The 17,733-nt window shown below is 49.7% G+C and overlaps 1 protein-coding gene across 1 annotated transcript; it reads right to left on the minus strand.

The window, feature by feature from the left end:
* Window positions 1–1,486: 1,486 nt before the first annotated feature.
* Window positions 1,487–12,052, minus strand: CKAP4 (cytoskeleton associated protein 4). The gene is made up of 2 exons (XM_025401313.1): window positions 11,305–12,052; window positions 1,487–3,962 (listed from the first exon to the last, which is right to left on the minus strand). Exons 1-2 carry the CDS (start codon window positions 11,773–11,775, stop codon window positions 2,637–2,639), a joined length of 1,797 nt encoding a protein of 598 aa, XP_025257098.1. The 5' UTR covers window positions 11,776–12,052; the 3' UTR covers window positions 1,487–2,636.
* Window positions 12,053–17,733: the final 5,681 nt, after the last annotated feature.

Here is a 17,733-nt window from a genome sequence, read left to right on the forward strand (position 1 = left end):
TGGTGCCAGGAGAAAGAGCAAGAACACACTCAATGCAACCAATTGGCCTGAGAAGGAAATGAATTTGATTTTTTCCATGCATGCGACTTTACGCTGTTCTGCACCCTCCCCAAGTGGGTGAAAGTAGCCATTTAAAGCATACGTGTCAATACTTAAGACTTTAAAATAAAAAGCAAAATGGTTTTGAAATAAAACTAGAAATGATTTACAGAGCCTGTCCTGATTTGCTGACTGCTTTGGGAAAAACTTCCAGCTCTGAGTTGTGAAGCTTTGAGGGATCCAGAGTGCCTGACAGCAATTCAGAGATGACGGGCCCTCCAGCCTGAAAGGGGGACAAGCCACAGGACCTCAGGTCCTAGCCACCCTCTACTCCCTAGGTGGGAAAGAAGAAATCTCTTGCAGCCTCGGGCTCTGGAACAGGACAGATGTTCCACAGGCCAAATGGACCTCCACTGGTGTCAGTGGATGGTAGAGGATGCTGTCCCAGTTAAAGCAAAGATGAGGTACAAAGCTTAGCCCTGCCACTTCCTAATGAATGATCTTGTATGAAGCTTCTCAGCCTGCTGTCCCTCTGTGAAATGGGAAATGATACCGCCCACCTCGGGGGACTATAAGGAGGAATAACAGGTTATTACGCATGCTGAGCACAAGACCTGGCACACAGGTACTCAATAAACAGCATGTGGTTTTTATTGGGTGGAGGGTGGAAGGCAATCCAGGGAAGAAAACATGTCCAGGTGTGCACTAGGGCTGAAGGTCACTCAGATGGTCTGAGACACTGGTTCTCAACCCTGGCTGGACATTAGAATCACAGAGGGAACCTTTAAAATACCAGTGCTGGCTGGGTGCGGTGGCTTATGCCTGTAATCCCAGCACTTTGGGAGGCCAAGGTGGGCGGATCACAAGGTCAGGAGATTGAGACCATCCTGGTTAACACAGTGAAACCCCGTCTCTACCAAAAATACAAAAAAAAATTAGCCGGGCATGGTGGTGGGTGCCTGTATTCCCAGCTACTCAGGAGGCTGAGGCAGAATGGCCAGAACCTGGGAGGCAGAGCTTGCAGTGAGCTGAGATCGCACCACTGCACTCCAGCCTGGACGACACAGCGAGACTCCGTCTCAAAAAAAAAAATAAAAATAAAAAATAAAAATGCCAGTGCCAGACTCTTTATGCCTATTCAATCGGCATCTGTTGGGGCAGGGCCCAGGCATTTTTTAAAGCTCCCAGGAAGATTCTAATAGGTAGTGAGGGTTGAGGTCCTATGCTTGAAGACAACAGAGCTGGAGACAAGTAATCATTGAACACACTTGCTAACAGTCCATCAAAGCAGGCCCCCAGCCCAAGAGTGAGGCCATCTTGGTTTCAGAATTAAAAGAAAAAACAGCTTTAAAAGAGTAAACTTACCTATTTGCTAATCGTTTATACCACATGCTAATAAAACACATCATAATTACGAAATTCTCAGAATGCAACCACTCTGGAAAAGTCATAACAAAGCTCGTTTATTAAGAATTAAAAATACTGTAAATAAGCCATACAGTTCATTTCACAGTAAACTAAACAAAACCTTTTTTTTTTTTTGTACTTTTCAGGTTTTTTTTTTTTTTTTCAATTTTTTTTTGGAAGGGCAAGACAGCCATTAAAGAACAATACAGCTCAGAGGGAAGGGAGATACAGCAAACAATTACAGAAACGCAGTATGCACGCTCCTTGCCGACAGACAGGGCTGCCCAGGCAGCAAACCTCTTCATGGACATCATGTTAAAATAAAAGGACCTGGCCTACATTCCCCAGGGAGACCCCCCATTCCACTGTGGACAGCTCTCCTAATGCGTTTTTTGAAAGAACCCAAAGACTCCCCTTTCTGGGAGCCTAAACCTCTGTGTTCCTTGGTGACCTCTTGAGAGAGAACACGGGCCGGCAGCAGGGACAGAGGACACCGGGACTCTGCTGGGTGTAGTGCTTCACATTCAGAACCGTCTGGATGCTTTGCATAGTTACCTCTGATATCATAAGATACGTCAGGAAGAGAAATGACCCACACACCACAGGGGAAGGCGGCCCTCAAGCAGCGGATTCCTTTCAAAGACAGACCCAGGGGCTTCTCCCCTCCTCATTCAGAGCTGACAGCTATGAGCTTTAACCGGTTCAAAGTGGAAGACAAGTGAGAGATACCTCATAAAAATTTCGGCCAGAAGTACAAAAAAAAAAAAAAAAAAAAAGTAAAATTAATTTTCCTTAAAGACAACTGGAAATAAAAGTGTCCCCCAAAACCACCTTTTTTTTTTACTTGAAATCTGCCAGCCCGACAGGATTTCTGAGGTTAATCTGCTTCTGTTAATCCTCAATTGAAGCCTTTATCATTTTTCTCTGACTAGAGACATCCATGAAAAGCCACCTGTTATCCACAGGGGCTGCGCTTCAGGAAACTAACCAAACTCTGAAGCAGAGAACTTAAAACATTGTCAATAAATTAACTGGGCACGAAAATACAATGCCTTGGTGTTCAGGTGGTGACAACTGCTCTTCAAGAGGGGACAAGAAATTGGGGGGTGGGGGACACATGGGAGAAAACCACACACTTTTTGGTCATGAGAAATTGGACTTTAAATCCGTGCCCTGCACACACAATTCATTTAGACCTTTTCGTGAATCTTCTCCACTTTCACGAACAACCTATCCAGATCATTCCTCAGGTCATCTAGTAAACCCTTGGCTGATTCCAGGTTGTTCTCGTTGCTTTCTATTTTGACGGAGTATGCAACCAAACTGTCCACGGCAGTCCTGAGCATTTTCAAGTCTGCCTCCACTTGGCTGACTGAGGCTTTCAGGTTGTCTAAAGAAGAAAGTCTGTCCAGGAAGTCCTGAGGAGGCAGACGGGCGGCCTGGGCTTGGTCCTGACTGAGCAGCGTGTGCACCTGATCCTGCACTTTCTGGAGTGATTCCACGGTGCTGGGGAGCTCGCCCACACTCCTCTTCAGCTCCTCCACGTCGCCGTAGAGCACCAGCTGGGCCTCACCCAGGCTCCGCACCGTGCTGGCCAGGCCATCCTGGTCTGCCTCTGAGGACCCCAGGCCTTCCAGGCGCCCCTGCAGGGCGGCCAGGCGCTGCTCATGCTCCTGGCTCTTGGACAGGAGGGACTCCAGGCTCTCGGTCTGGCGCGCAGAAGCCACCTGCATGGAGAGCACCCCGTCCTCCACGTGCTGGAGCCTGGAGTCCAGTCCCTGACTCTTTTGCTGGAGCGCCTCAAAGGCTTCCGAGTGTCTGAAGCCTCCATCTTCCTTCGGCCCGTGGGAATCGGACTTCAGCTGGCGGAGCTCTTCCTCCAGTCTCCGGATCTCCTCCGGAAGGCGGGAGACGGACTCCTCCGACCTGAGAAGCTTCTCCGTGAGGGCCTGCAGGGCGAGCCGCTCCGTGTCGGCCGCCTCCTTGAAAGCCTGCTGCTCCTGCTTGAGGCTCACCAGCTCGCGGACCTCGGTGTAGACGTCGGACTCCATAGTCTGAAGGGTGCTTCTCAGGGCCTCCATGTCCCATTCTCTGGACTTGGCTGAGGTCTGTATCTCCTTCACAGCTTCCTTCAAGGCTTTCAAATCCTCCTTGTGCCCCTCGGATTCTTCCAGGGAGGCAACCTTTGCCTTCACGTCGTTGATCTCCTTCTGGCTCCTCTTCTGGACTTCTGTGAAGATGGCGATGTTGTCGTTGATGGATTTGGTGAGCTCCGTCAGTCGCTCCTCCACGGTGTTCTCCAGGGATGTGAAGTCCCGCTCCCGGGCGTCCTTCACCACATGGATGCCATCCGAGAGGTCTTTGAGAATCTCATTCTGGAGTTTCTGCAGCACTTCACTGATCCGGCTGACCTCACTCTCCCCTTGCTTCACAGCTTTCTCTGTGAGGTCTTGTTTATGTTGGGAGCTTCTCAAGATGGACTCAAAAGTTCCAAATGTGGCTTGCAAAGACTGCACCTGTAATCAAAATCCAGACGTTAATTGCTGAGAAGATCTGATGAGTTTCACATGATAGAACTTTTTTTGTCTGCCCAGCTTCCAGGTCCTGTTTTTTCCAGAATGGCACCACAATTTTCCTTTGGAGAAACATCCTTCCACACATAGTCCATATGGTTTTGAGGACCAACCCTAGAGCCCCCTTCTAGTGCTCCAGGGATAATTTATAACCCAGGCCTGACTAATCAGGCTGGACAGCACAATGATTAATAACCTGGGTTTTAGCCTGATGTGGCACATGGTGCCACTTTTAATACTTTGTTGCAAAAAAAACAAGGAAAAGACAGAAAACAAGAACCTGACTCTATCAAGTCCCTCGGTCTAACCATCACGCAGGAGAGACATGTCATGAGGATGCAATCAGCCAAACCCACAATGTGGACAATTCTATAGGACAAAGAACCAGGATCTTCAACAACTAAGTGGCATTTTAAAAGAAGGAAAGACAGGAAACTTACAGGCCGAAATAAATTTAGGAAAATTTTCAATCAAGTGTAATGTGTGGATCTTACATAGATCCTGATTTGAACAAACCAACTGTTAAAAAGACATCTTTGAGCTGGGCCTGGTGGTGTCCACCTGTAGTCCCAGCTACTTGGGAAGCTAAGGTGACAGGTTGCCTTGAGCCCAGGAGTTCAAGTCCAGCCTGGGCAACAGAGTGAGGTCCTGTGTCTAAAACAACACAAAAATTTAAAAATAAATAAATAAATTTTTTAAAGCCATTTTTGAAATAATCAAGGAACTGTGATTCTGGACTGGGTGTCAGATGATATTCAAGAAATACTGTAGGCCGGGCGCGGTGGCTCAAGCCTGTAATCCCAGCACTTTGGGAGGCCGAGGCGGGTGGATCACGAGGTCAGGAGATCGAGACTATCCTGGCTAACATGGTGAAACCCCGTCTCTACTAAAAATACAAAAAATTAGCCGGGCACGGTGGCGGGCGCCTGTAGTCTCAGCTACTTGGGAGGCTGAGGCAGGAGAATGGTGTGAACCCGGGAGGCGGAGCTTGCAGTGAGCCGAGATCACGCCACTGCACTCCAGCCTGGGAGACACAGTGAGACTCCGTCTCAAAAAAAAAAAAAAAAAAGAAATACTGTAAACTTTGTTAGGTATGATATACTGTGTTCTGTTAAAACAAACAGGGAAAGGAATAGAAAGGGAAGGAAAGGAAAGGAACCCTTATCAGTTGGAAATAAATCCTAAAATGTTTTGGGTAAACTAAGAATGTCAGCCAGGGATTCACTTTAAAACTAATTCCTAATTCACTATCCCCTGGATCTGCCAGGACAACATAGGCTCTTCAGAGGCCCTAGAGCTGAACTGCCAACATTTTCTGAAGCCCTGGACCCACTTCTGCCCAGTAAATTTTCTGGCTTCAGGACAGGACAGCCTCTCTGCTTATGTTATGGCCATTCAACAGCAACAGCATCTGGAGAACAAGGGAGACCAGGCTGGGCACCCATAGGGCAAGAGAGTGGTTCAGAATCAGACTTCTAACTCCAGCCAAAAAAAAAAAAAAAAAAAAACGCAGATGGCAGGTGTGCTGCTGGAATGAAAAAGGAATGGCAAAACATCAGTAATTCTTGAAACTGGGGTTCATTATATTGCTTTTTTGTTTATGCTTGAACACTGCCATGATAAAAAGTTAAAAAATAAAAAGAGTCCGTCCACTGGCACGGACTCTTGAGCCAGACTGCCTAGGTTCAAATCCCAGCTTGAACACTTCCCAGCAGTGTGATCTTAGGGAAGTTATTTAGCCTATCTGTACCTTGGTTTCCTCAGTTGAAGGATGAGAAAACAGTACCAGACTCATATGATTCTCTGTATGAGGATTAAGTGAATTAATAATATATCAAATACTTAAACTGTGCCCAGAACATAGTGAACGCTCAATACATGGCAGCTATCATCATCGTGATTATTTCTCGTTTCTTCTGAAGCACCTGGTGAGTCTGCAGATTCCTAGAACTATCTTCAGTCCAATGCCAAAAGGCAGGAGGATAAACTGAAACGGAATGTGAACAGCACACCTCGGCTCTTGTGCCAGCCCCACCAGTAACCAGCTCTGTAAGCACGAAGAGTCACGTTCACTTGCCAAGTCCCAGGCTCATCATCTAGTAGCAAATAAGTCTCTAAAGTGCTGTCTAGCTCCATCGGTCTGTTTTAAGGCAGATTAAGAGTAAGGTTCTCAGGGGCTCCAGAATACTAGACAATTTCCCTGCCCAACCAAATACAACCCAAGTCTTAAAGGACACTCCGTGAAGGTACTGGAGAGAGCCCATCTCTGAAACTAGGTTACTAAATCACAGTGTCTGCCTGTTCTAAGCATAGTACTCAGAACAGAGGTGTGGGCAGGTGAGCACGGTACCTTCAACATGGCAGGCTTTCTTCCAGTGTTTTTTGATGGAATCACAGAATGAGGAAATTTAAGCAAAGCCTGATGAGCTGGCCCATGTCTCCTCTGATCCCTGCCAGTCCTGACCTGGGCTGGCTCTTCACAAATGGTTAGGAAGGAGACTAGAACAGAAATTATACCCAACCCTCAACACTATAAAAAGAACATGGTGTTCCCCTACTGAGGATACTATGAGTTGCGCATCTTTATGTGAAAATAACTCATTATAATCAATATGCATAGGAAATATCTGTTCCCCCAACAAATGTGGGATGCCCACTAAGTGGTGGGCAGTGGGCAAGATGCCAGAGATGAAATAATGGCTAGGATGCTTGCCCTCAAGGTTACACCGTAGGGTGGGGGGACTGGGTGTTAGCAGTGGTTGACATTCAACCAGCCACTTATGATGGACCAATAATTACACAAAGGACTTCAGACACATCATCTCATTACACCCTCATCATCATCTCATGAGTTGGTGGCTCCCAATGATCTCCATTTTACTAATGAGGAAACTGGTAAGTGGTAGGCTCAAATGTCAAAATCCCAAAATGCTTGATTTCAGAACCTGAGCTCTTAACCACTATGTGATATGCTCAGACAGGGGCACTGACTTCCAAGTGCTCTGAGTACCTGGAAGAGAGGCTGCCAATTCCTGACGCCCTGACTCCTTAGCCAGAGAATCTAGACAAGAAAACAAAGAAATATGAACAGGGAACTCACGCTTCCACAAATAGGTCCTAGTCTCATTAAACTGTCCCTACCAGGTCTAAGCCTACTCCTACCATTCTTTTTTTTTTTTTTTTTTTTTTTTTTGAGATGGAGTCTAGCTCTGTCGCCCAGGCTGGAGTGCAGTGGTGCAATCTTGGCTCACTGCAAGCTCTGCCTCCCGGGTTCACGCCATTCTCCTGCCTCAGCCTCCCGAGTAGCTGGGACTACAGGCACCCGCCACCACGCCCGGCTAGTTTTTTATATTTTTTTAGTACAGACGGGGTTTCACCATGTTAGCCAGGATGGTCTCGATCTCCTGACCTCGTGATCCACCCACCTCAGCCTCCCAAAGTGCTGGGATTACAGGCGTGAGCCACTGCGCCCGGCCTACCATTCTTTATATCACGCTGGATCTGCCAGGGCAACACAGGCTCTTCAGAAGGCCTAAAGATCAACTGCCAACACTTTCTGAAGCCCAGGACTCACTTGTGCCTGCTGAATCCTCTGGGTAAGGACAGGCCAGCCTCTCTGCCTGTGCTACAGTCATTCAGAAGATTTGAGTCATTCTCCAATAACAAGAATATCTAGCTGGAGGACAAGAGACAGGTGGGCACCCAACTCCAGCTACACCACTTATGGTCTGTGTGTGACCTTGAACGAGTGACACAGCCAGTCCTCAGCTGCCCCGTCTGCAAAATGGTGCCACTAAATGATACCTGCCTCAGAGGGTGGCTGGAAGAACAGAAATCATGACTATAAAGCATTTAATAGCATGGCTGACTGACAGTGAACACTAATTATGAATACTGTAAGTATACTTCCCTGCTATGAACCAAACTCCACCCCCCAATAAGTCACCAAGAGTTATAAAGGGGTTCAAACTCAGGATGTCAGGGAACCAAACACAACTGGTTCCTCAATGCAAAATAATTATTTCCTGGCCACCCCAAAGATGCAGACAGGGTGGCCACATTCTGTGGCAAATCCTAACACTGTTCTGGCCATGTTCTGAGTCTCAAGTCAATGAAACATTTATTGGGCACCTACTATGTACTAGGCTAAATAGTGGAGTGGTTAATAGTGTTCTAGGAGTTAGACAACAGTTTGGATCCTAGCCCAGCCACTTACTAGCTATATAACCGCTCAGTCACTTAGCCTCTCATTTTTCTCCTCTGTCAAAGAGGGCTGATAATAGTTCTTACCTCTTGGGGTTGTTGTGAGAGTCAGGAGATGATGCATTTTCAAATGCTTTGCATAGTGCCTGGCACGTAATAAGTGCACCACAAATATGACACATTAAATAATAGTTTTATTACACTACTAAATTAAAAGAAAAGTGGTCAGCCAGGCACAGTGGCTCACATCTGCAGTCCCAGCACTTTGAGAGGCCAAGGCAGGAGGACTGCTTGAGCCCAGGAGTTTGAGACCAACCTGAGCAACACGGCAAGACACTGACTCTACCAAAAATTTAAAAAATAAATAGCTGGATGTGCTTGTGTGTGCCTCTGGTCCCAGCTACTTGTGAGACTGAGGCAAGAGGAATACTTGAGGCCAGGAGCTCAAGGCTGCAGTGAGCTATGATCACACCACTATGCCCCAGCTTGGTGACACAGCGAGACCCTGTCTCTACGAAATATAAAATATGAAATAAAAAAAAGAGAAGTCACTATTTCAACGATTTTAGAGCCATGAGGATTCTTAAAAGTCTGGATGGAGCCCTCTTCTCATTGTGTGGAAGGGAAAACTGAGCCCCAAAGAAGAAAGTGATCTATATACATAGCTGTGATGGAGAGGGGGTGAAGAAGCAAAAAGAAGAGACTAAGGGAGGGGCAGGGAGAAGCACAGAGAATTAACCTCGATTCAAGACCTTCCCTATTTTGGCCTCAACTTCCAACCTCCCCTCTCTCACAATTTCCTAAATGTGATTCTGCCACTGGCATGGTAGCCACCTCCTCTCTCTCGAACATGCTCAAAATAGTGCCCCTGCCACGGTGTTGATCACACTCCTTCTCTCAACATTTATCGATCACCGGCTAGATGGCTGGCACTACCCTGGCCACCAGGATACAGGCGAAATTCCACACCCTCCCTCTTCTGAACTTTCATGGGAGTTACCCTCGACTGACACCTCCTTATGTGCTGCACAAGTGATTGGTGTCTTTTGCTCTTTCATACCCTCCCACAAAGCCTACACAGAGCCACGCAACTGTCAGACTTTAATAAATATTATGATTGATTAGTAAGTAGGTGGATGAAAGAGAAGACACAGAGGCTAGTGATTATACTCCAGCAGTATGTCTATTTTTTAAGAATGGTTTGACATTCAGGATAGGCAAAGCAGCACTGCCTACTTAATTCCCTTAGAAAAGTCACCTCCCTTGGCCTGCAGCGTTTAGCAGGCTGACTCATTCCAGTTGTTCTGCCAGTCTTTTTCTTCTTTTTTTTTTTTTTGAGACGGAGTCTCGCTCTATGGTTCAGGCTGGGGTGCACTGGCAGGATCTCTGCTCACTGCAACCTCCGCCTCCTGGGTTCAAGCAATTCTCCTGCCTCAGCTTCCTGAGTAGCTGGGACTACAGGCATGCGTCACCACGCCCCGCTAATTTTGGTATTTTTAGTAGACACGGGGTTTCACCATGTTGGCCAGGCTGCTCTCAAACTTCTGACCTCAGGTGATCCGCCCGCCTCAGCCTCCTAAAGCGCCGGGATTACAGGAATGAGCCACCACGCCCGGCCGTGCTCTGCCAGTCTTAAGAGGAAACTCCTAGTCCTGCACACTCAACAAAAGCAGAGAGCAACTTGGCAGGACAGACAGCATGCTGGGAAAAGGAGGCAGCGGCTCCGGGACCAGAAGTGGCGGGATTTTTTGTTTCAGTCTTGCAACCAACTTTCATTGAGCAATGACATAGTGAAGAGCGAATGAGATAAAAGGGGCCGTACTTGGTATGGAAAAATCACAGAAGGGCGGAAGCTAAGCACCTTCGCCTTGAGAGTTGGGTCCGTCCATACCTGAAATGAACCCCTGTGGACCCTTAACGAACAGGGCAGTGGACTAGACATTTGCATGTGTCTGCCACTCACCAGCTGGGGACTTTGTCAACTCACTGCTCTGTCTAAACCTCAATGTTCTGCTCTGGAAAATGAAATCAACACTATTAGTCCTCCCTCCCTCCCAGGGTGGCTATAAACATTAGGTAATATGTGAGTAAGCATTCTAAACACCATATAAATGTGGCTAGAAGTATTATTCACTAGTATGATCTAGTATTTTTGGCCCTTCCCTTCCCCTAAAGCTGAAGTAGGGCCGGGCGCAGTGGCTCATGCCTGTAATCCAAGCATTCTGGGAGGCCGAGGCAGGCACATCACTTAAGGTCAGAAGTTCGAGACCAGCCTGGCCAACACGGTGAAACCTTGTCTCTACTACTAATAAAAAATCAGCCAGGCGTGGTGGCACATGCCTGTAATCCTGTAATCCCAGCTACTCAGGAGGCTGAAGCAGGAGAATCGCTAGAACCTGAGAGGCAGAGGTTGCAGTGAGCTGAGATCGTACCACTGCACTCCAGCCTGGGCGACAGAGCCACACTCCCTCTCAAAAGAAAACCCCAAAAAAGCTGAAGTAGGACTACGTCAAAGGCCCACCTGGGCAGGCTGGTCCAGTACAGGACAAGGGACCTAAAGATAGATGGTATTTCATTTGGACCTGCAAATGAGTAAGAATGCCAGCTCCAGGTCTATTAAAAACCCCGCTGGGATGTCTTCCACAGGCAGAGCTGAGGTGGGGCCTTGCCTGAGGCTTCCAGGGATGCGCTGGCTTCCCTTCCAACCTCCTTTTCAGACAACTCTGCCCATTCAGCGGTTCCTAATCCAGAAAGAATGGGCTCCCCGGAGCCTGCCGGCTTCCTTACAGGTCACCGCTAATGCCCTGTGACAGGCCCTTGGCCCACCCTGCCAGGCAAGCCTGGCCATCCTCGCGGCGGCCCATCCCTCGGGGCCGACTCCTCCGCAGCCATTAACAAAGGGGGTCTGGGGACTGCCTCAGAACTAGGGGGCCGCATGGAGGGGGTGTCTAGGCCAGGGCCCGCCAAGGAGGAGCGACCGGCTCCCGCCTCGGGGCCTGGGCAGGCAGCACGAAGGGGCCCGGCCGTGGGTCCGGAGGCCGCAGTCGATGGGGCCAGTGGGGGGGGGGCCGGGGGTACCCACCTTCTGCTCGACGCCCTGCAAGCCCTGGCCCAGTTCCTCCCTCTGCCGGGAGAAGTCCTGGTGGCTGCGCCGGACCTGCTGGACCTCCTCCAGGACGTGGTGGACGCACCAGCCCGAGAAAGCGGCCGCCGCCACCAGGGCGAGGTAGAAGAGAAAGTTGAGCGCCCTGCCGAGCCTGCGCGAGCAGGACGCCGAGGACGAGGCGGCGGCGGCGGCGGAGGAGGAGGACGAGGAGGAGGACTTGCCGCCGCCGCCGCCGCCGCCGCGGTGGCCGCCCTTGCCGTGCGCCTGGTTCTGCGGGTGCTGCTGCGGGTGCTGCTGCGGGTGCGGCGCGGGCGGCGGCGGCTGCTGCGGCGCCGGAGGCGGCTTCTTCGCCACGTCATCCGCGCCGCCCGACGGGTGGGCACCCTTCTCCGAGGGGCTTGCGGCGCCGTGGCCGCCCTTGGAGCCCCTTTGTTTGGCCGAGGGCATGGCGGGCGCGGCGGCGGCTCAGGCCGCGGGCTGGGAGGCGAGCGAGCGCGGCGCGCGGCCCGGGAAACTTGCTGGGGCTCCCCCGGGACTGGGCGAGCGGCACGCGGGCGCTACTGGCGTCGGAGCGGCCGAGAGGACGCGCGGCCGGGGAAGGAGGCCGGGCCGAGGAGGCGGGAGGAGGGGGCCTGCCTCCGCCGCTGCGGCGCCGACCCCGCCTCCCGGTAAGGGAGGCCGAGCGAGCCGAGCCGGGAGAGCCTGCCACGCACGCCGGCCCGGCGGCCCCTCCTCCCCGTCGCCACGACCCCGGAGAGGGAGGGCCGGGCGGGGTCTACGGGGGCCGGGAAGCCGGCGCGGGGGCGGCCGGGCGCGGGGTGGGGGTCCGGCGGGGTCTGCGGAGGTTGCGGCGCGCGCCGAGGTGGCCGCGAGGGTAGAGGAAAGGAGAGGAGAGGAGCGGAGGGGAGGGGAAGCGGCCGAGGTGGGGCTGGCGGCCGGGCGGGTTCCATGCAGGACGGGGGCGGAGGGCCAGGTCGACCCCAGCTGGGGCGTGCGGGCCAGCAGGGTCGACGGGGGCCGAGGATGGGCGGCCAGGCGGGGTCGGAGGCACGAAAGCCGGGGTGACCCTGCGCCGCGGGCCAAGCGCGACCCCCTCCCTTCCCGACCTGTGCGGAGAGGAGAGAAATGAAGGGGGGCGCCCAAGGAGCCCCTGGCCCCGGGAGTGGGAGTCAGCGGATGGGAACAGATCACCCTTCCTTTCCGCCGGGAATTGGGGGAATCCCCCTGCTTTCACCCTCCCAGCCAGCCATGAGGTTGGGCTTTGTCCTTTGCCTTGGGTTTGAAGGCGGAGGCACAAAGGGCTGTCCAAAATCCAGCCAGCTTCGGAGGCATGTTTGATGCGAGTTAGCAAAGATTCTCGACTGCGGTAAGTCTGTTCAAGGGGACGCATTCACCAAGCGTCCCCGTTAGCCAAGTTAGCCTACTGTGGCCAGCTCTTTACATTTTCCCCCCGAAGCCCCTTCAGCTCTGTTTTCCCTTTGGGGGTCATGAAGTTTGTCCACGGCCCCTACTCCGGGCAGCCTCTGAGATGGGTGCTGCGGAGCCAGCAGCAGCCGCACAGAAAGAGGCAGATCAGGGTTGTCACCCCTACTTTTGTAAAAGGAAATCTAGTATTGCCAGGCTATGTGCTTAGCGACTCACATATGTTCTCGAAACCTCACAAAAGCCCTGTGAGGTAGAAATTATTTTACCCATTTTGTAGGAAGGAAATTGAGACTGAGCGAGCCGGCTTCGGATTGGCCCAAGGTCACATATAGTCATCATTCGAACCTCACTCAGTCCGCTTCTTTCTGAAGTCTATGCAGCTGAATCACTTCAGAATGGGAAGGAAACGGGGGCCCAGGGAAGTTAAGCAACTTGCCCACTCACTAAGTCTAGTCGGTGCTGGGGCAGGGACAGAACTCACTCAATTCCACTGCTTTCCCCAATTCCTGGTGAGTGGTGTGTGCCTGGCACTGTGTGCACCTGGCACTGTGTGTGGTAGGAATGCTGTTTCTTCTGTCTGTAACCTCCTCCCGGTTCTGTTAACAAAGACAAAACCATGCCCTGCCCTTAAAGCCTATAGGGTTCAAATGCCACCTCTTTGATGGTACTTTCCCTATAACACCACTTGATACCTCTCATGGGACTTAGCAAGTAATTGCAACGAGAGGCATATATGTTGGTTGAATATAGCAAACCTTTGTTGAAGGCCCACTAAGTGCCAGGTATGTCTCCCCTCCTTGAGGACTGGAAGCAACCATAGTTTGTATTTCTGCTTCTTTCTCGCTTTATAAGGTGCTGCTAAAAGCCTCTAGTGAATGAATGAACATTTGTGTGCCTGCCCTCAAGGAGCCTGCATTACACTTGGAGAAATATACAAAAACCTGTTAAGGGCTAACTTCGGTTAATTGGGAATATAAATGTAAAGAGATTTGGAAAGCAAACCATTGGGCTGTACATGGGCAGGCTTTGGGGGCAGAAAGACCTTGAGCAATGCCTTGAAGAATGATTTGCATATGAGGAGAGCAGGGCGGATATTTCTGTGTCGGAAATGGGGTGAGCCCAGGACACCTGTTGGACATGAGGGTGTGTTCTACATGTAGAGAAGAAAGAGATGAACTGGGTGGAGCAGGTCCAGATTGCAGAAGGCTGTAGAAGCCAAGCTGGCAGATAGAAGAATCGCTATTAGTGTGGGAGGACAAGAGTAAATTATAGCAGGTTCTGGACTAGAAGTGTAACCATCTGCCCCAGTCAGAGAGGAACATACCTACTTCAGCTAAATACCAGGAGCTATTGTAGGAGCCTCCTGGTTCAACAGGGCATAGGTCTCTGACCTGTGGGGCGGGGAGACAGCAGAGGAAATCAGAAGACTCACTCATCCCAAGAACCTTGTTTAAAAACTATTCAGCTAAGTTTGGGTTGTGTTGTTAAAATCTCTAGTGCACAAAAAGAGGTTATCTCCCTTGAAGCAGTTCTCCATGTTAGGGGCAGAGGCAGTGATAACTGGTAAAGCGGCTTGCTGCCAAGATCTGGCCTTGGAAGCAAGAGCCCTACTCCTTACTCCTTTAGGGCTACTACCAAAGTGTGTGACCTTGAGAAGTATCCCTAAACTCCTCTCTAGATTTCAGGGTCACCCTTTCTGTAAGTGCATCTTTAAGGACCTTTCTTATTATTAATCTGTCTCTTAGAGAAATAGTCATCTGATACTTATCAAAAATAATTCAGTGATATTTAAATTCTTAAAAATTGATCCAGGCCAAGTACAGTGCCTCACACCTATAATCCCAACAGTATGTGAGGCCAAGCCAGGAAGATCACTTGAGGCCAGGAGTTCAAGACCAGCCTGGATAACAGCAAGACCACAACTCCACCAAAAATAAAAATAAAAATTAGCTGGATGTGGTGGCACTCAGAAGGCTGAGACAGGAGGATCGCTTGAGCCCAGGAGTTCAAGGTTATAGTCAGCTATGATGACACCACTGTACTCCAGCCTGGGCAACAGAGCAAGACCCTGTCTCAGGAAGAAAAAACAAAACACCGAGACTGTAGGTCAGATACGAGAATGGACAGTTTCTCAATTTTTTCCTCTACTGAGCACTGAATGAATGGAGAGTAGGACGAGGGGACTGTTAATATTTTCAGCATTTCCCTCTCATTCTTTTCCTCTGGGAGATAGTACATATAATGGTTAAGACATAGGCTGTAGAATAGACTGACTTGGGTCAAATTCAGCTCCATGACTGACTTTGGAGTGTGACCTCTCTGAACCTCAGTATCTTCAGCTATAAGACAGGAGTAATTGCTACCTCACTGGGCCAGGGTTGGTGGCTCAGTGAGGTAGTTCTGCCCAAATCCCAGGAGTTGGGGAGGCGAAGGCAGGTGGATTACTTGAGCCCAGGAGTTCAAAACCAGCCTGGGCAACATGGCAAAACCCTGTCCCTACAAAAAATACAAAAACAAATCAGGCATGGTGGAGCGTGACTGTAGTCCCAGCTGCTTGGGGAGCTGAGGTGAGAGGATCACTTGGGCCTGGAAAGTCAAGGCTGCAATGAGCCCTGTTTACCATTGCACTCCAGCATAGGTGATAGAAAGACCCTGTCTCAAAAAAAAAAAAAAAAAAACCTTGCTGTTATGACGATTAGACGAGAGACACCATATGATACTGGGCATGTGGCAATGCTCAGTGAATATTGGACAGCTAATACAATTTGCAGAGTCACTGAGGGAAAGTATAGCTTCACAGAGCCTCTGTGTCCAGATTCCAACGATTTTCTTTCATCATTATTTCTTGGGGCTCCCAGGACCCTATGTGGCTTACCAACCACAGGCTAGGATGTGTTTAACGTTAAAAGCAAGCAGTGTGTTTCTCTGAAGTGTGGCTCCCCCATGGTGTTCAGTTACACCCAGAGGAGGAGGCTGGTGGGCAGTCATGGAAGCACATATTCCAGGGCAGGAAGGGATCAACAGCTCTTCCTGGAGACTTCCATTCTCCTACCCCAGTTTCTGATCACAGCATGCATCTAGGAGAGTTTCTTTTCTGCTTTTCCTCCCGGTTTTGTCTCCTCTATCCCTTTTCCTTGCTAAACTGTGCTGGACGGTCAGGAATGTGGGCGGAGAAGAGGGAGAGCCGGAGACATCTCTTCCTTTCATCCAGCTTGTGTAAAAATGCCTCGGAACTCCCTCGTACCACATGCGCCATAAATTATAAGGTCGAGCTTTGTAAGCCTGCAGCCCTCTTGGCTTTCTGCATGTTGGTTAGAATGCCTACATAGAAAGCCCCCATTAATGTTGATTGCCTCTTCTCTGTTCCAGGTTGGCAAGGCCCCCAGTGGCCAAGGCATGAGCCTGGATGCCCTGCAAACTGAGTACGTGTTAGGGATAGGGGCCGTTCTTTATAGTTTGGCTCTGGAGAGCTAGGACCACTTTTCCCAGCCTCAGGGGTGCACATCCTCAGGAGCTCCCTACTTCCAGGTGTTATACCTCCATGCAGAAGAGGAAGGGCCCAGCTGGGGCACCTCTTGGTTGAGGAATGAGTATGTGACATTTTCGTGTGGGTACATTTTGATGCTACTTTAAAAATAAGCCGAGCACAGTGGCTCACACCTGTAATTCCAGCACTTCGAGAGGCTGAGAGAGGTGGATCACCTGAGGTCAGGAGTTCGAGATCAGCCTGGCCAACATGGAGAAACCCTGCCTCTACTAAAAATACAAAAGATTAGCTGGGTGTGGTGGCACACACCTGTAATTCCAGCTACTCAGGAGGCTGAGGTAGGAGAATCGCTTGAATCTGGGAGGCGGAGGTTGCAGTGAGCCAAGATCACGCTACTACACTCCAGCCTACACTCGATATGATGATGAGGAGGATAATGGTGGTGATTATGATGGAAATGGTGATGGTAATGATGACAATGGTGATAGTGGGGATGGTCTCTGTCACAATCAGTCAATCAATACATAAACACCTTTCTACTTGTTTTTACAGTCCTAAGATAAGTGCTCAGTAGCATCCCTGCCCTTCTAATGTGAACTTGAGGGAGGGGTAAGACCCAGAGATGGCATGGGGGACAGGATAAGGAAGGCCTACTGTTCATATTACTTGCGAACATAAAATGGTTTTACATTTTGATGCCACTTCATTAAATTGACTGAATGATATGAACTGACCTTACACCCTCCTTTAAATTTCAGCTAACACATCCATGTCCTCAGGTGGTATCAGTTGATAATGCCCGTGAAAATATTTTGTAAACTACAGGGTGCTAAACAATTGCTTACTTGTATTTTCTGTGGGGCACATTTTGGTGCTATATACAAAGCAGTGAAGTCTCGACAAGAATGATGACGACTACAGTGAGCACAAAATAAAGTCTTTTTGGGGTGTTTTTTTTTTTTTTAGGAGACAGGGTCTCGCTCTGTCACCCAGGCTGGAGTGCAGTGGTGCATAATCTCAGCTCACTGCAACCTCTGCCCCCTGGGTTCAAGTGATTCTCCTGCCTCACCCTCTTGAGTAGCTGAGATTACAGGCCTGTGCCACCACACCCGGCTAAATTTTTTGTATTTTTAATAGAGATGGGGTTACACCATGTTAGCCAGGCTGGTCTTGAACTCCTGGCCTCATATGATCCTCCTGCATCAGCCTTCCAAAGTGCTGGCATTACAGGCGTGAGCGACTGCTCCTGGCACAAAATAAATGCCTAATAAAATAATAATAAAATTAATAGCAAACTTTTATTGGGTCTTGCTTATGTGTAGTCATTGTACTAAGCACTCTGCATATATTTTTAAATTTATTTTTTATTTCCATAGGTTTTTGGGTAACAGGTGGTGTTTGGTTATTAATAAGTTCTTTAGTGGTGATTTCTGACATCGTGGTGCACCCATTATATCTTTTAAACTTCACAACAACCCTGTGAAGGACTTACT

The sequence above is a fragment of the Theropithecus gelada genome, chromosome 11 (assembly GCF_003255815.1).
Source record: "Theropithecus gelada isolate Dixy chromosome 11, Tgel_1.0, whole genome shotgun sequence".
Lineage (NCBI taxonomy): Eukaryota > Metazoa > Chordata > Mammalia > Primates > Cercopithecidae > Theropithecus > Theropithecus gelada.